Raw genomic sequence first — 19,852 nt, 5'->3', positions numbered from 1 at the left:
TTGATGACATCTTAGACTAAAACTGTGTTTAGGGTGATTTATAAATTGTTTTCAGACTTAATGTGTTTTAGCCAAAGGTAGGGTGAACATTATCATTTTGGGGTACAGTTTACTAACCTTGATTTTTTCCAGATTTATGTTTGATGATTTTCAGCTTTTATTTGTTGGTTTTAGTGAGTAATTTACAGGCGTTGGGCTTAGGTTTGCTTCCCTGACAGCTGTTAGGCCATCTAGATTGGCTTTAAAGTTTTTTTTGGACTCATTTGGGTGGGTTTTGGGCTTGGTTTGTGGGGAAACCCAAGGCTGGTAAACGGTCCACATCGAAATACATGTTAAAAGAACCTCGATACACGATACCCCTCCTAACAATGGGGTATTACCTAACCAATTACATCGTTAAACCAGGGTATGTCTGTATTTGTACTTTACATTTGCTCTAGCTTATCTTGTGGCTTCTTACCAGGCCTTGTAAATCCTAGCAAAGGCCCAGGGGAAGCTCGTCAGAAAAATGTACATGACATCGGTATTATTTCGATATTACACCCAACTAAAGGACATTGAAATTAACAAGTTATTATTTAATTTATGCAGCCCTAGGCAATTTCTCTTCCATAAACACATGCCATAAATGCAGTTTTTAGTACCAAGTATATAAAGGAGTTGGGGAGGGGGTTGTTTGGTTAGCAGCTGTGTCCATTGTCGCATCAATATTATTAGGTTAGATTAGGTAGTTTATTATAAAGTAAATGCAATAAAAGATGCAGATACGGGCTGAAGAACCCCGCCCACCTCCTTATTAACTATGTACATAAAAAGCCATTTGGAACGACTGCATACACAAAGCGTTTATTGCAAAACTGCTTAAGATCTGTAATAGGCATGTAAATGTTTAGCTGGGTGTAATTCGGAAAATTTATCAACATATCTAGCTTACTGAATATACCCACACTATATTCACTCACTTTTACTTGGAGATACCAGTTTTCAGCATAACTCCAACAGCTCAAGCCCACAACTATGGCTATACATCGACTCCTAGTGACTACTACCATATTCTAAAATTAGTTTATTGCTCCAGTTCGGCATTCAAAATGGAGAAATGCCTTTTTGCCTAACCAATGTAAATAGTTTAAGTTGGTTACTAGCCTAGGATACAATCAAACTCGTCCAATAATACTCATCTACCTTCAACTGTAACTCTTGCAAATAAACACCTGGTAATCATACTGTAACATGTGATCGTGTACTTACCTGGTTGGGTTCCTGTGGCCCGGATGGCGGATGATAATTTTGCTTGAACTTTCAGCAATCCGCCATTGTCGCCCAGCCTCCCGTAGCTCTGACCATCCTGCAAATTTCATCTCGTCGAATCTACTCACTTCTTTTAAAGCATACTTCACATAGTTCAAAATCACCGTAATATATAGTTGCAAAATTCCTGGCATATCGCACTGTCTTCCAGTTGGGTATGATGGGTAAAAACAACAACAACAAAGAAATACTCCCAACACCCCACCACTCACCTCAGCCTTCCTGCGCTCTTGGTTCCAATAATGATCCCCGGCCATAGATCACAATTTCACAAACGAATATACACTCATTGCTCTGCAGCGCAGATGTGTTCAGAAACATATGTAAATTATTTAAAAACGTAAAAAATACTTTGTAAAAGCCAAATTGTTCAATAAAAGCTTAAATTACCCTGTTTTCGTTTTTAAATAGAATTTGTTGATCGCTAAACCAGTTCTGGCGTGTTGCCACACGTACGATAATTATCGTATACATACGATAATGCCCTGTACGATTACGATACCATTTTCTATTATCGTACGGTTTTTACGATAATTTTGGGTTGAAAGTTAGCATGGCAGTAAATTCTGAGGCATGCATAGCTAATCATGCACAGTTGTTCCACAATTGGACAGATGAGGATCTTCAGGCCTAATGTGATGGTCATCACTGAAAATATTTTTTTAATGGTCTTACTGAGTTATTACCTGCAAGAGTAAGCTCATTTCTATGAATAATCTAAGTTCTTTGGACTGCATTCTGTTGCTAGTCAGGGTGATTTTCTAGATTGGCACTAAGGCTATTTTTTTTCGTTGAAGTATTATTCTTGTAATAAAGGATATGATTATACTATCGTGATATTATCAATATGAGATTTTCATGGTGGCGACCATCATCCACTCACTTGATGTAGTGCTGCGTACTTCCTTAGCTTTTATCATTCTTTTTCTGTGCCTGTCCTCCTCTCTTCCTATTTCTCCCATCTTTCCTGTCACTTCTTATTCCTTTTCTTTCCTTTACAGGTGGCTTTACATTGAGTGACAAGCCAAATTGGTTTCCTGTAAGCCAAGAAACCATTTACAACGCTGGGTGGTAACCATATAACCAAACTATACGTGCTCCCTACGTGTCAACAAGTGGGTTGGTGGAGGGTTGGTGCCCCTCCCTGTAAAACAACTAACTCAGTGTCAAATGGCCACCCTTTACGGGATTATGGTGTCTGGCAATAGATAGATAGATAGATTTTCATGGTATGCTCTAATTTTAATACAAAATAAGGTGATAAATACACACCTGAGTATACGTCAGTAACTTACAAAACGACGATTCTTATGAAGATAACTGTAATGGGTAAGTTTTCAGTAAATAACCAAGGCATCGGCGACCGTTTTAAAATAGACTTGTAAGAGATAGGTTAAGATGGTCGGGGGATGTGGAGACAATGGAGGATAATAATTGGGTGCAGCAAGTGAGAAGTGTTAAGATTAGGGTTCAGGTTGCGAGGGGTAAATCGGAAAATACCTGGCATGAAGTCATTAAGAGTGACCTCAGGGATGAGGGACTGAATAGGGAAGCTGCCAGAGATCATGCAGTATGGAAAGCCACCATTAGGCGACCAAGGCTGGCCCATGCAAGCATGTTGGAGCCTAATATGAAACTAAACAAAAAAAAGTATGTTGCATCAATGATGCAAACAAGGGCAATGATGTGCAGCACCTGGAACAAATCGCCAAGGATGATGTGTTACAAAAGATCCCAAAGCCACCTGGATTTTTTTTTTTTTTGGGTGGGGTGGGGGGGGGGCTATTTCATTTTTGTCCTATCCAGATGATATCATACAGTATAGCACAGGAAGATTTTCGAACTCGAGCAGTTAAGTATCGCATATGAGCATCTTCACCCACATTTTACTGTTACCTGTCAACTCTCACTCCTATGACTTTCTGATGAATAAAATTGTCTGGATGTTAAATACAGCATTCATTAACATCTTCACTATGAGGTTTTCATATGACACTTTCTGATTAATAAAATCCACTGGTGTCTGGTGACAATTTTGGAACATGAACATCTTCACTATTAGATTTTACTGCTACTTATTAACTCACTCCTATGACTTTCTGATGAATAAAATTGTCTGGGGGTTAAATACGATTCATTAACATCTTCATTACTGTGCAAGTATTTTACCATTACTTGTAAACTCTCATTCCTGTGACTCGCTTTCTCATTAATAAAATCATCTGGGGCTTAAAAATACATTCATCAACACCTTCATTATCAGAGTTTCGTGACACTTCGTGATAAGATGCATTAAGTGGCACAAAATACTGGAATAATCCCAATGGTGAGATGATTAATACACTGACTGCAACAACGCTTGATGTAATGCAGCTGATGCCAGACAAAATAACTCAGCTGTGTGATTCATAAGAGCTGGAGTTCATCAGCCACCAATTTTAAAACCGGTACGTCAGAATCCACGTACTACGTTAGGTGGCAACCATACAATTAACCAATATATGCTTAGTTGGTGGTTTGTTGGGTTTGAGCACTCCACCAGAAATGGCCTAAGGGTTGAAATCCAAGGAATAGCAAGTTTTCTTCCATACATAATGCAACTCAAGGAAGGATGACAGGTCATTCTTACCTTTAGTGTCAGGACTACACAGCCTAGCTCTGGGCCCCTTTGTTGGTGATGGGACAGCACAGGTATAACATCAAGTAGCAGTAGTAGTAATAGTAGCTGTAGTAACTCAATACTTCATAAACCTCTTCAACCTGAGGAAGTGATTTACTGCATGTTGTATTCTTCAGCCATCAGAGTTATTCAGGAACTGTTTTATCTAGAAGTTTTAGATATACCCATAGTTTTCAATTTCCTCTTTGCCTATGAGAGGCTTTTAATAGGCTGAACAACATCTGAAACATGAACAAAAAATAATAATAATACAGTCATGTCACAGTTTTACACGAATCTATGGTAGAGATATGAACAGCAAGCAGTCTGGGGTACTCTGCAGTTTGGGACAGTCACACCTGGTGGTTAAGTTAGGTTTGATTATAAAGAGTAGATTAGGGACAACCCCATAGGGTCAACTACTTATGAACAGTCAACAGGTCTACCTGATCCACACAAACCAGAGTAGAGCAACAACTGAGGTTAAGTTAGGTCTGTTATGTGAGTTTAGGTACATTAGGCTAGTTAGGTTACATTGGGTTAATTAGTAAATGCCATCAGAATAACTGCAAATTTCCCCTGAGCTTCACAGGCAGTAATGCTAACCACTCCATCACTTGGGCCGATGAAGGTCATAGAATTACTGTAATTAAGCTACATTGCACTGTTTATTATAATTATTAGCTATTACAAAATATATTTAATATAAACAACAGTTACAAAACACATATACAGCATACACTCTAATACGCTAGATACCCCAATAAAAATAAAACTAGGTATTTATAACTAATTTCTACTTATAACCTATTGCACAGTACTCTAAAAGTAACTGTGCAACCCCTGGTTGTAATGCCCCCACCTGGAGTGACAGAACTGCCAACCTGTATGGATATCATCCCTAAAAAGAGAATGGAAATTTTTAAGACGAAGTAATGCCACTGATGGAACTAGGCAAGTCATGTATAGTTGGTCCTCCACATCTGTAAGCTTGGTTATTCATGGGTGAATGAGCCATCTTGAAGTACACTTTAAGCAAGTACAGTAGATTCTCATGCCTGGTGATGTTTGGGAACACTGTGAAAAGTTTAGAAGAAATCACATTTTTAGGTTATGACTTTTTTTTGAAGGGGGGGAGGGGGGGAATAATTAATTTCAGCTTTTTGCCATTTCTGGGCAAGTTTGTACTGTATCCCCCACAAATGTGGAGGATCAATTGTACCTTTAAATATACAGGACTACAGTAGCCTCAGCTCAGGCTCCTACTCAAAACATGGCATTGCCTCTCAATGTTTTTACCTGGTCCAGCTTTTTATACGAATTTACTATAAGACTTCCATAAGGAACTGCTATTTATAAGTTGGGAGCAGTTTGTTTAACTACCTCCACCAAAACATAATCTACATTTTATTCTTGATATTCCCAAATGAAGCTAATGAGATTTTTTAACTGCACGAGTTAGATACAGGTATTAATCCCATTAATAAAAGAAGTCTTTCCTTAGTTGAGAAAAGTACCTGAGTGTTACAGGAATATAGTTTAAAAAGATGTCATCTGACTGAACAAATAAACAACCATGACTTCCTTTAACCAATTACAGTATTTTCTTTGGCCTCAGTGCTTTCTTCTTGATCCTCAAGTGGTACTGCAATCTGGGAATATCTGGCTGCTAAATTTTCTATGCATTACAATGCAGAATTAAAGTTGTAATGGTCTAATATACTTTTACTATCTTGTACAACTTTCTCCAACTGCCATTATCACATATACCTGTTTGGAAAAATCTAACAGTACTTATTTTAGCCCATACAACGTATTATCAATTCTCTAGAGTAAGGGTGGGGAACATCCGGCCTCCAGACTGTATAAGGCCCGCAAGACCATTTGATCTGGACCGCGAGGCAATTCATAAATGAAATTTCATAAACTCATGAATGTATATATATATATTATGTACTGGGCTACAGCTGATTTTAAGTTGATCATTTTGTATGGCCTACGAATAATGTTAAAAATATCCTAATGGTCCTTAATAGGAGAGAGGTTCCCCACCCCTGCTCTAGAGCATAGGAGCCTCCCACAGCTGAATAAAAACATGTAACAGTAACAACGATGAAGTATTAAACTATGGATTGAAGTATATATGAAACATAATTTCTAAAATAAACAAATAATTGTAATCCCAGTCATTATCAGTTAAGTGAGGTATAATGAAAATTAAGCTTTACAATAACTTACAACTGACTGTGTGGTACATAAACAAGGTGAACAAAACTGTCAGCATGTATTGTGATATCACAGTACTGTACTACTATGCAAATGGTGGTATAGTCGCGACACGTGAGTCTGAAAGTGTCATTATCGTACCCTGGCAACCTATCAGTCAACAGTGCATCCCATTTCTTATCAAATTACACAAGAATCATATTACTATTATACTTGAATATTAGTATACACGAACATATTATGTATGAATCACATGTGTATCATATTATAAGTGAAATCACGCGCTCTTGACAGGTAGGTTGCCAGGGCATGATGATGACACCTTCAGACTCATGCGCTGCATCTTTAGTAGGTGGTGGAAACAGTTATCCATTCACTTGATGCAGTGTTGCCTATTTCTTTCCCCTTACTTATTCTATTTCTGCTTCACCTACTTTCTTCCTTCTTCTCCCTTTCCTTCCTATCACTTTATTAATCTTCTTTCCATTTCAGATGGCTCTACACTGAGTGACAAGCCTAATGGTTTCCTGTAGCCCAGGAAATAAAGTACATTGCCGGGTGGTAACCATATACATGTAACCAATTTAAGAAGTGAAGTGGATCCTGGTATGATGCCCCTGTTAACTGGGTGGAAAGAAGCAAATGTAGCATCCACGCAGGAACCGAACCTCCACACTACTCCCCACGCCTCACTGTAATGAGGCAGGGTCAGCTGCCAGGGAACATTGGTTTACCGCATGGGTGACTGCTTGCCAGCAGTCGATGGGCATGCTCAACCAGATCGAATGGGTTTAATCAACACCTGCTTATTTGCAAGTGGTGCTGGAGATGGATGCCTTCTTCTGGTGACACCAATATAACCAGGTAACTCCCCAGCCATATTATACAAACATCCCTAAATCCCTTCCATGTCATCCGAGAAGAAAGTGCTGAACTGCAAAAGAAGGACAACTTTAACCTGCGGTCCAGTGGACTCATATCCATGTGAACCTGGGCGCCAAACCAAACAACCACACAAACACAATGAATTTATCCCTACCGCTCTAGAACTCTGACACACAAAACGCACATAAGAACCTCCCCTACAACAACATCTCTATCATGAACTCTTGACCACATGCATCCACTACAAAAATATTTATCAATACAACATCCCTACCAGCTTCACTGATAAGGGTGGCAGTGGTTAGTGCACATCATTCTTACAACTTTGCTCCAGGAGCTTTGCCTCCAAACCTGTCACGAATGTGATATACTACATGATGTGCCTCGTCATAATGCGGCTGGAACGAGTCCTTAACACGTTTGAACCAGGCAGTCAAGAGTGGCCGTCCCTCACATACATCATATCCCGCCATACCTGTAATGACACGTTCAATACGTATGTGTATGTAAGGGAAACCAATAAAAAAGTGTAATGTACATATGGTATTTACAAGCAGTCACTGTTATAAATAAAGGATGAGTTCTAAAATCTAACTTTTTCCATACAACTGATACTACCAATCTGAGGAACTAGCAAATCAACATCCAACCTAACATCAGAACTGAGGTGGCAAATTTTCTTTAATACAATGAAGACTTATTAGCAGAAAAGAGTGTTTAGAAAAGTACTTAAAATGAAGACTACATGTACAAAAAAAAAAAAAATAAAAAAATAAATAAATAAATAAACCTCATATCCTCATTATCACTATCATATTTGTAGTTTTAACAATGTACAGGGTTCTGAAGACAAACATATTAAAACAAATATAAATATGATAACCAGAGCACAGTAACCACACCCCAAATTTAGGGTCCCCCAAACCCACCTTCACCCATGGTGGATTTTCACCAAAATCAAACCACTTCCTTAGTTTTACACACCCAACACCTATGCCAAGTTTGAAGATGATCTGTTTGTTGGTTCAAGAGTTAATTGACGCACTGACACACAAAAAAGTGTGACCCTGACTTTGACCTTTCGAGGCCACCCAATGTCAAATGTAATGGTGTCAACAGAATCCCCATACATGATTTCCTATTAGTGCTTAAGAGTAACCATGTGTCTATCACTCACCACTTGCCTCCTATGGCACTTTGAAAAATTTGCTCAACATGGGAGCCCCTCCACACTCCCACCCTTACCCCAGATGGATTTTCACCAAAATTGAACCACTTCCTCAGTTCCACATACCCAACACCTGTGCAGAGTTTGAAGATGATTCGTTCATTGGTTCAATAAATAATCGGTGCACAGACCCACATCACCATCATTATCAGGCCCTCCTTTCCCACCCTAGGGCAGGGTGAAGAGTAGCAGTGCCCAGACAGCCCAAATTTGCCCAATCCAATGGGCCACGCTTCCACTCACTCATCATTCAAGCCCACGGAATCCTGGCTCTATCAGATACGCCAAAAACATTCACAACGTTCTGTAGCTTCACATAAACGTATCCAACACTTACAAATAAACAAAAGCTGATGATTACATACACATACTGGTAACTAATTGTATGATACATAACAATCAGTACAAGCAGAACCTGATGGGTGTTTTCCAAGCTGTACTCCTCTGCAGCAATCCAGTCAAAATCCCTCACCCTGCAGTCCCTTGTAAAGAACTTGGCCAATTTTCTCTTTCGTCTGTCAGCAGGGGCTGTCCCTCCAACTTTCAGAACTGCAATGTCTCACTCAGTTACTCTCGCACATTCTCTCCACATTCAAGCCACCTAAGCCTCACCTTCAGGTCTGTTCAGTGCTTCACTCAGTTATTTTCACACTCTCTACATTCAGACCATCTGAGCCTACCTGAGTGCATTACTTCACTAACTCTAAATTTCTAAACATTCATGTAAACCTACCCACAGTGTTCCATTCCTCAGTGTAACACTATACATCCACTTCACCATTATCATTTTCTTAGGCTTCATTTTGTAAACATCCCCCTCCTTCACTGCCCACATTTAACAACCACAGAGTATCACAATATGCACACACAAAAGAAATTATCTGATGCAGGCTAAGTATGGTAAAGGAGTGGGACACCTCAAATGATGGCACTGATATAAATAGGCTGTGAAGCTGCCTATTCATACAAGCAGCACCCAGTTCTCTAACCCCTGAAAGGAGGAAGATGGATTGCAGAAAAAAGGTACTTCAGCTGCAGTGCATTGTGTTCATGTTCAGATGAGTCTGGGGTGCAACTACTACCAATGTACTACTGCTACAATAACCACCTCACCATCCTCATTTCACTACTCTTAATACCATGAAGATCTCCCTTATATACTGCCCATGTTTCAGTGTCACAGGACATAATGCACTTCCCTTTTGTTTGTAGAAAGTATCTTTTCATTATTAGAAGAGAGAACAGCTCTCTAAACTTCTTCCCAACATCCCTAACTTTTGCAAATGAACAAGCCTTTGCAACCTCACTTTCACTAAGCAGGTCTCCTAAATTTTTGTTAAAGCAAATGGCTGTTACTTTCAAAAGCCATTTAGACTGTGACACCCTGATATTATAAGCACCCATTTCTCTGAGGCAGGTCTGACCTCTGCCATAGCCAGGTGTTCCATCACTGGGGAGGGCCATGGCTTGATAATTCACTGTGTTTTAGAGGGAAGTTTGAGATGGAATGGTGTGGTACAGGGTCAACTCAGGCAACAGTTGCGTAGGAAATACTCCCCATCTGATCTCTAACAGTACACCTGACTAGCACAGCTCCACTGATCACTGGGATAAAAAAGCTACTTCATCACAACCAGGCAGTGTTCCTTTGAAGATTCTATGAAAAAATGAAGAGATAATCAAAAGCACCCCATATTTATTAAAGTAGCTGAATGAACAACTTGTGATATATGAGACCCTAAGAACACCATCAACCAAAGAACTACAGTACTGTACTTGTTGTTTTCATGTACCCCAATTTCTTACATATATACAGTATTACTTTAATAAGTTTCATCTTTTAGTTATGTAGATAAATTTTTGGGCAGATGTCAATTACTCTAACACCCTCATATAGGCAATAGAAAGAGCTATAGTACTGTAATAGTGTGAGGGTAAGGTCAAGTCCCAAATTCTATATGACAACTTCTGACGATGAGAGAATCTGTCTGACCTTTCTGTATCACTGAAAATATCCTCTGTAATGTGGGATGACGGCTGATCACATCTAACAACTACAGATGCTCCATAAGAAGACTGCAAAAACTGAGGAGACTGCTTACAGCTCTGCACACTAGCTTTTTAATCCATTCATTCCATCATCCAATCCTATGTTGTCCCATAAGAAGTGTAGAAGCCCTGTGCTAGGCAAGTTGGTCCTGACATTTAAGATGAAAGTGAACAGCCACACTCATCCATGATTGGCATTACATGTGCAATAAACCCCAACCAACCCTTGGATAAAAACCTGCACTGGCTCAATCCAATTGGAGTGCCATAATTACTCACCAAACCACCAGGCGCCATAATTTGGTTATATGGTTACCACCCAGTGAAGTAAATGGTTTCCTGGTGTACAGGAAACCATCTGGCTTGTCACTCAATGCAGAGTCACCCACAGGCATAAGGAAGAGGAAAGAATGAAGGAAAGAAAGACACAGGGGGAAGGAAGGAAAGAATGAGGGAAGAGAGGAAAGGGCAGTCCCCAAGAGCAGCACTACATTCGTTGAGTAGATGGTGGGGGCCCCCATCTACCACTATTATAATAAAATAATAATCATCATCATCATTTTCCCTAGCTAAGAATAGGGTGAGTCTTTTTTTAACTGTCAGGTATAAAGTGTACAACAAACTTACTTGGCTGTTCCAGTTCACAAGCAGCCAAAAGATCAGCAATGGTGACCTGACTGCCAGCAAGGAATGGTTTGTCCTTCAGCCAAATGGTCTCAAACTGCTCCAGCACAGTCTCCATGCGCTTCTTGAAATCCGCTACTTTCTTCTCGTTCACTTCAGTCCCAAACATCTTAGGCAGCAGGAACTGAAAAATGACACCAGTGTATACAGGACAACCTTGCTATATGAATGAGTTATGTTCACGGCAAACCAAGTGAATAACAAATCATCATATATCAAACATGGGGATCGTTATGATTGCATAAGCAAAGGCAGTGACTGTATATGAAAATTGGTGCTTTGCAGGAGATTGCTGCAACCATATACATGAGGATGGTGATCATACATTGGAAAAAAAAAGGGGGGGGGGGAATAAAATGTTAATATCATATTGGTGATGGATTGCACAATGGTGAAGGAGAAAAGTTATCCTTATATTTCACCACTAATAATTATCACTTTCCTCTATTGGCTAATATTCCTAGACTGAAAGAGGTTTGGTATGTACTGTATACTGAAAGACAAAAGTTATCCTTATATTTTGCCTCTTATACTTCTCATTTTCCATTACTGGTTAATATTCCTTGACTGAGCGAGACTTGGTATTCTTTCTGCCCACTGATGATAATCTCTGACGTGAAGCGGCAGAGAGGAAAGTAATGGACATGACGTAAGTGTGAAGTAAATGTAGTAGAACAGTAAGTTATTGTTCCTGAATGTTTAAATATACTGTAATGGCTGGCCTGCAGATGCTTACAATAGTAGCTAGGTAAGCTGTGTTCCTGACTGTATTGTGTATATACGTAATGAGTACTGAAGGATGAGGCAATGTATGCAGCAATAGTGTTGGACCAGCTGTGGTTGTGAGTGACAAAGTTTGTATAGGCCTGTCACTGAGGATTAGGGCGAGGCAGTGCATGTATCTGAACAGATAAAGTCTGTATGTTACAGGAAATCTCAATAGGGTGAAAACACGTGAAAACACATGATGGGGCATACTACTGTACTACAGTCGTTCCCACTGGAAATCGTTGTTGGCTACAGCCCCTTCCTCTGTCATTCATGCTTGCTTGGCAGTTATCATACAGTTGGCAGCACCTACATAGTACTGCCACCACTTTCAGACAGTTGAGGTGATAACATCACTACTACTTTTTGTCTGAATGCAAGACTACTGCCTCTGTGTACGTAATCTCTAATTTTCCTTATTACTCTACCTTTATGGCAAGCAATCATTATCTGTGATCGATGCCACCACATGAAGCCTCAGGAAAACCTCAGAAACAGACCTTGTGCTGGAAGAACATGGCACAACTGAGGCGAGTGTTGATGTGTTGCCATTCCAGATATTCATCCACCCTGGCCTGAGCCTTTGAGTCTGTGGGGTACCACTTGGCTGCATTGCTGTACTCCCGACAAAGGTATCGTAGGATGGCAACACTGTCATGGGATTGGTGGAAAGAGAAGTCCCATTAATTTACACAAAGGCAGATGAGGGAAATATACAAAAAACAGACTGAATAAGAGATAAGTCACTCTAATTTATGTAAATGTATGGTAGCTGAAGGAAATATAAAGAGAAAGAAAATGCAACAAAATTTATCCAGTATAACATGGTAGAGATTTTCATTCTTTGCAGATTATTTCCCGCTACTCAGTGGCAGAATAAGACAATAAAAGAGATGCACATTCATTCAGCACCGCTGTTCCACAACCAGTAAGAATTTCCAGTGTTAATCTATTATTAAAACTCAGCAAGCAACAAGATACAATAATATTTTGGGCTAAGTAGAAATGTAAGGAAAAGTATACAGGAAAAGAGTAAAAATGGTGAAGGAAGAAGTAGGCAGCACTACCACTGAGTGAGTGGATGATGGTTGTCACCACTTACAACCAAGAATGTCATAGTGAAAGGGTCAAGTGAGGAATGATTGTGATGGGGACTGCTGTGACCAACAGTTAAACTGGGGAATGTTTATGATGGGGATTACTATATTCAAAGGGTTAATGAATGTTAGTAATGGCTAAGTGAGGAATGACAATAATAAACAAGGTCATGTGGTCAATCTCTACCTTTCAGTGAGTTTGAATCCACTGTCGTCTATCACGGGAACCAGCTGGAAGGGGTTGATTGCAGCATACGCATCAGTGCGGTGCTCACCTGCAATACCAAGAAATTATCAACTGTGGTGATTTTTAAAGGTAAGTGTTAGAAGGAGCACACAGATCGTTTGCTCATATGGAGCAACAGAGTGGACTGCCTAGGAAAGTGCAAGTGGGATGAAGAATGAAATGCCTGATGGCAGAGAAAAAGACACTTGGAGGTGGTTTGTTCATGGCCACACCCCTACAGGATTAAGGCATAGATACAAACAGATTAGACAGACAAACATAAGACAGACAGGCAGATAGACAGCCACAGATATACACAAATAAAGATAGATAAACAGATACACAAACAAAAATTTCAATACAAACATTTTTTTTTTCATCTAATTTAAGCAACAATCAAATAAGTCAAGAAGGATCCTTAATAGTGAGGGGGTTAATGAAGGCTATACTGTATCGTATCTTATCCTTCCAGTTCAGTCTCTCCAACACTAAATAAAACTACCTTCAGATCGTGAGACACAATATAAGCCATCCTCTCTGATGGTGTTATGGTAATTCTTTTAGTCTAAGGCCTCCTCCCCCCCTCTCTGTATTCTTTGTTGCCTCTAGGTGATTTTCTTCAATTTATGGAAAAATCTTTTGTACTAAAGGAATTAATATGATTCACATTAACCCCTCCGGCCAAAAAAGCCTCTCCAAAGCAAAATAAAATGGTTTGGGAGTGACAAAAGAAAACTTACATCATACTGACAACTACTACGATTCTATGCACAGCACCATTTAGGTACAACCTCTACTTTTGCTTACACAGTTGTCAACTCACAAACTCACGGTCATTTGTTTGTTCCAAGACAGCCTTTGAATTCAGTCACTATAGGGTGTGTTAGTGCCAGCAATGGAACAACAGCGAGGTGTTTAAGTCCAAGCAGTAAGTGAAGTAAAGCTATATAACTACCAATTTAGGTCAGTTGGAAACTTGTTTTTACTATGGTAGTATGCAGCAGTGAAGTGAAAAAATTACCAGTTTGGGTGAGTTGGATTTTTTTTTTTTTTTTTTTAACCTTTGGCCAAAAACATAATCTTCACAGAACCCATTATACTTGACTCAACATACGATCAACTTTTATGTAACGGATTTTATCAAACACATCCTCATAGGAAAATAAGGGTGTGCTGTACAGTGCTACAATTACTACTATAACTGGGTGCACTGAAATGCAGTCTGTTTTCTGTTCTCACGGGTATGTTTTTTTGAAACTAAGTGTCATAATGAAGGAGTTGTCTTCATCTATCTATCCATCTATTGCCAGACACCATAATCCTGTACGGGGTGGCGATTTGACTTTGAGCTATTTGTTTTATGGGGAGGGGCACTAACCCTCCACCAACCCACTTGCTGACAAGTAGGGAGCACGTATGGTTTGGTTATATGGTTACCACCCAGCATTGTAAATGGTTTCTTGGCTTACAGGAAACCATTTGGCTTGTCACTCCATGTAAAGCCACCTGTAAAGGAAAGAGAAGCAATAAGAAGTGAGAGGAAAGATGGGAGAAATAGGAAGAGAGGATGGCAGACAGAAAAAGAATGATAAAAGCTAAGGAAGAAGTAGGCAGCACTACATCAAGTGAGTGGATGATGGTCACCACCACCTACCACTAGTTGCCTTCATGTTTGTTTAACAATTTTGATAATTATGTTCTCATCTCTGTAAATACTGTCAGTCCAAAAATTCACAAAAAGATTATCATTTTTTGGGGGGGCATCTTCTGACCAAATAAGAAGGGACCTTCTCTATGACTTTTCCACTGCAAATGACTCATAAAGTATTGTACTGTACTTGGTGAATAAGGAGTGGGAGGGTGCTTATTCAAACCCTACCTTATGTCTGCAATCAAGTCAATATACCAGTATACAGGTTAGCCCTTTAAAATGGGCTGTTAATCTACATTCAGATAAATGAGCTTTCTCTGTAATGGTCAAACAGATACTTAGAAAGCCATTTATAATGGAGGGTGGTGACCATATAACCAAATACTGGAGTGACCTGGAGCCTACTACAGTGCTCCATTAACTGAGTGAAGAAGCAAATGCAGCGTCCATCCAAGAGCCAAATTTCCACAATCTTCCTTCTGCCTTACTGTAGTAAAGTGCTATCCACTGCCGAACACAAATTCACTGCAGGGGACTACCCTGCATAGGTGATTACTTGCCTAAGGTTGATGGGTCTGCTCTGCCAGATGGACCTGGGTTGCTCTACTACACTAGTACTACTTACTAATAGCATGGCATCTGAGTAAATCTGAGAGAGCAACAAAACAAAATCCATTAAGCAAAATATAAAAATAAAATTTAAAGTCCCATACACGAAGCACCATCTATTCAGTATAATCAGCCAACTTCCTTACCGTTTAAAAGGTTAACGAGGATTGGATTGAAGGGGATGTCGCTGGCCCTTAACATAATATACACAGCCTGACATGACGGCTGAGACACTGACACGTAATACAGCTTTCGTTTCATTGCTGTCTCTTTTGATTTCTTCACGTCTTCACTATCTTTTTTTTCTTATTCTTCAAAGCAATAAGGTTAGATGGGTATTTTTGCAGTTTCAGACAGTCATGCCTCTACGACAGCCTTTTTAGTTTTGTTATGTCAGATTAGGCTTGATCAGTTTACTTGTTTGGTTTGATCTGATCAGTTATCACTTGGGTTTGATCAATGCGTACCATATGTAATTAAGTTAGTTTGATCAGTGGTTTATTTAGCATACGTTAGACATGTTCAGGTTACACTTTAAAACCAGGGGGGGGGGAAATTACTCCAAAACTGTAAACTAACAGCTATCTTTAATGATTAGATGTTGCCTTCATTAAACCACTGGCAACTAGGGGGCTCTCCAAAACTGAAAAATTATAGCCTGTTGGCAGCAAAAAATAAGATAACAGTAATTACGTCCTCAAGGCAAAGCTCACAATACCTAGACGCTTCTAATGATAACGAAGCACCAGTGACCTTGATATGTTATCGTCATGGTGATTTAGGTCATAAATTTGTCTAACTGAATAACGGTCTTTGATTACCTGCAGATGGAGCTGAGATAGTCACCACTATGGGGGAAAAACCGACCAGTGTTTGTAAATTAAGATACAGATGATCTTTTTAATAAGCCTCAAGTAGTGTAGACTATCATCTCTTATCTTACCCTTACGAAGAGCCACAGGAGCTTCGGTAAACGGTATCTTGTTCCTCTTTAAAAATATAAACACAGCTCTTGAAGGCTGGGACATTAAATCAAAATACAGCTTCAGCATCTTGTACTGTTGCTATCACCTTCTCTCAGCTGATTGTACTATACACCCCCCCACCCCCACTCCCGGCCGACCAGCGATCAGAGTTACCAATTCACAAACGTCTGTAAACTTTATAAAGCAAGAAATCTGTTATGTAATAATAATAATAATAATAATAATAATAATAATAATAATAAATCCCCCTTCCCTCTCCTATGCTGGAAAAAGTATTACCACCTGCAAAATATGTGTATATAAAAATCAGCGTAGATGTCATAATTCTTGCTTTGGATTCATAAGTACGGCCTATAAATTACAATGCTATTTCAACATGCATTTTCTTCACTCTGACGTTTGGTTAAAACACGTTTACTTTTTCAACTTCAGGCAAAACTCGTGGTAAATGAGTTAGAAACAAACTCCATTAAGCTCATCCACTACAAAATCTCTGCCCATAAGGTGATTAAAACCATCAGGTATTTACGATATAAGCAAGCGTCCTCAGGCCGAAAAAGCCTATGAAAATGATGCCCGATTCTTAAACGTGACTATACTGTATATACCTGTGTGTATATATATATATATATATATATATATATATATATATATATATATATATATATATATATATACCCCATATGGGTAGCAGGGTGGCTCAGTGGTCGAGTGCTGGACTCGAGACCGCGAGGTAGAGTTCGTGCCCCGCCCGGGTAGCTGCCTTTGTTGGCAGGGGTAGCGCTCTCCTGTAACCCTAGCATGGCCATATGATCTACCTTGATCTAGATTGGGGGAATTATCCCTTGGCACCATATTAATCCCCGAGCTGTACAAAATTGCAGAACTGGCAAGAACAAAATGAAAAATACGTCATTGGACTGAAGGGGTTAAATTTCCTGTGTTTGTGCTTTGCCCATGAATGTACAGACTCCCTCAGTTCTCCAGCAACACGCTAAAATACAACAACTCTCATTAATGTCTTGGTAACCTTGACTGGATAGTGTACTAAAAAAATAATAAAAATCGTATGTAAGCATGCGCAAAGTTGTCACATTGCTTGAAAATTTAATCCAGCCTTATAACAAGTCCCACTGCCCCTCCTCTCTTCATGGACTATGAAAACTGGGCTCATAAAACTGCATTTACCTACACCATAGTCCTTTTACCTTAACCTGGCCCAGATTTCCATCCATTGGCAGTTTATTCACATAGCTCAGTGGCTGAATAAGACAATACTATGGCTCTACATCTTTTCCATTGCACTTTTTCATGACTGGCATCATAATCTGGTGTTAATTCCTTACAACAACTCAGTAGTCAAGATGGAGAGACTGCAATTTTAGACCTGGTGAGAAAAAAGGATACAGTTACATTGTTCTGGAGCTAAATACAGGTCTTCCTCATTATAGTACAACATTTTTTTATCCTTCATTCCCTTCTGTCCTTCACAGAAAAGTTTCTTATTACAGTTCATTTATCTATCTATCTATCTATCTATTGCCAGACGCCATAATCCCGTAAGGGGTGGCCATTTGACTTTGAGTTAGTTGTTTTATGGGGAGGGGCACTAACCCTCCACCAACCCACTTGTTGACACGTAGGGAGCACGTAAGTTCATTTATAAAGTACTGAAATATTTCCAATTACAGTTGGATTGTTATCGATAAAACTGAGCTACCAATGTCCTCCAGTTTATACATTTATACTACATGCAGTAAGCAAACATTTGTGATATTTTGAGACAGATCTTCAGTGTTAATTGTTGAAGATTCATCTGACACTTTTTTTTTTTTTTTTTTTTTTTTTTCAAAGTCCACCGAGAGAAAAGTAGAAAAGGTAACGGTACTTTTGCTTCAGACAGTATACAGCTGTGGTACAATCGCCTCCACTTCTAAGTACAGTACTGTACTACAGAAGCCATGTTCAGGGTCTTATGTGCCACCAACTTATTTCTTTACGTCTTACATCTACTGTGGTTTGACCACTTTAACAATCTTGTCCTTACAAAGTTAACGTGACATGTAAACAAATACATTATACTCTTTTTACTCTAACTTGGCCTAAAACTGTCATCTCTCCATCATGAATGCTGAGTTGTGGCAAGAGATTAATGCTAGAATATGATGCTGGCCATGAAGAAGTGTTATGGAAATCATGTCAAGTCATAGCACTATCTCTGACACTGAAGTATGAGGAATCAGCTGTAAAAGAATATCTGGGCCAAGTTAAGATGACAAGAGTGTAGTGTTACAGTGTTGTAAAAAATTACTGTATAAATACAGTAAAAGTCCTGTAATCCGAATCGCAGAAGACCAAGAGTCTTTTGGACTACTGTACTGCATTGTTTTTTTCAGTCTATTGGGAGGGCCCTTTGAAAACATTAGAAATATGTACATGATCATTAAATAAACACTTAAAATTACATTAATTATTATTTTACTCACCAGAAATGCTTAGAAGTGTGAATGAATAGTTGCAGGCAGGTACATCCAAGTCCAAGGGCAAGTCCAAACCAGATAAATCCTTATATAAAACCCAAAAAAAATCGAAAAAAGACCAGAAAATTTTTTTAAAATTCACCTCCACAAATTCAGAGTATTGGGACTTTCGGATTATTGGTGGTCGGATTGGAGGCCTTTTACTGTACATCCAACCTGGCCAGAATTAATCATTGCTAATATTAAGAGGTTACAGAATGATGAGAGATTAAGAATTTATATAAGCTTTACTATATCACTTTAATAATATCTATTTGGCATCAAATCAGGAGAATTAACAATGGAACACATCAGCTATAGCAAGAGTGGAAGTCCCCATATTTGACTTACAAAATAGCTGATGCAAGATGGGTGACAGGAAAAAATTTATGAAGATTGGCTTCATAATACTGATGGAAAGAGTCTGGCCTGAGTTAATAATACTACTACTACTAATAATAATAAAACATATAATCATCATCATCATCATCTCTGTTAATTGCGATGAAACTTTTTTTTCTGCTTGCAGATTATTTTTTCCAGCTTAAGGAAGACCTCTTGTGGTTAGTGCATTAATGAAGTCTACATCCAACCCTGCCACTTCAAAAGCCTCTCCTTAGCTGAGTTAAATCATTCAGGGACAGTGAAAATAAATAATTGAAACTGTCTTCATCGTGAGTGCCTCAACTCATTCAGCATGAGGATATCTTTTATATTTTAGCCTAATTAACTCTGAAATCCCTTCAGTAAGAATCTCCTTTTCATCTTCTTCCTCTTTCTATTTATTCTGGTTAATGCTAAATGGTTTTCTGCAGCTCAAAGATATTTTCACCTAACAATTACAGGACAGTAACTGCCAATTCTGTTTTGCTCCCTTCTGAGTGTAGGGGCCTGAGGCTAGAATAATATGGTCCAGAACACTTAAGGGTGTTAAACTGCGAAGTGGTATGCAAA

The 19,852-nt window shown here is 39.1% G+C and overlaps 1 protein-coding gene across 1 annotated transcript; it reads right to left on the bottom strand.

The window, feature by feature from the left end:
• Positions 1-6,380: 6,380 nt before the first annotated feature.
• On the bottom strand, positions 6,381-16,474 carry LOC145418809 (glutathione S-transferase theta-1-like). The gene is made up of 5 exons (XM_080287140.1): positions 16,337-16,474; positions 13,095-13,182; positions 12,311-12,461; positions 10,986-11,166; positions 6,381-7,556 (listed from the first exon to the last, which is right to left on the bottom strand). The coding sequence occupies exons 1-5, from the start codon at positions 16,443-16,445 to the stop codon at positions 7,399-7,401; spliced, it is 687 nt and encodes a 228-aa protein (XP_080143266.1). The 5' UTR covers positions 16,446-16,474; the 3' UTR covers positions 6,381-7,398.
• Positions 16,475-19,852: the final 3,378 nt, after the last annotated feature.

The sequence above is a fragment of the Coenobita brevimanus genome, chromosome 116 (genome assembly GCF_032717465.1).
Source record: "Coenobita brevimanus isolate Jiangsu-jjx chromosome 116, ASM3271746v2, whole genome shotgun sequence".
Taxonomy (NCBI): Eukaryota; Metazoa; Arthropoda; class Malacostraca; order Decapoda; family Coenobitidae; genus Coenobita; species Coenobita brevimanus.
This window is presented reverse-complemented; position numbering and strand designations above follow the sequence as displayed.

Excerpts from the sequence above, each read along its gene's own strand:
- LOC145418809 (XM_080287140.1), bottom strand. The coding sequence starts at position 16,445 with ATGCTGAAGCTGTATTTTGATTTAATGTCCCAGCCTTCAAGAGCTGTG. Across the intron at positions 11,167-12,310 it reads CCATGTTCTTCCAGCACAAG|TTCCTGCTGCCTAAGATGTT; the intron begins GTCTGTTTCTGA and ends GTCATTTTTCAG. Across the intron at positions 7,557-10,985 it reads TTGTGAACTGGAACAGCCAA|GTATGGCGGGATATGATGTA; the intron begins GTAAGTTTGTTG and ends GTGTCATTACAG.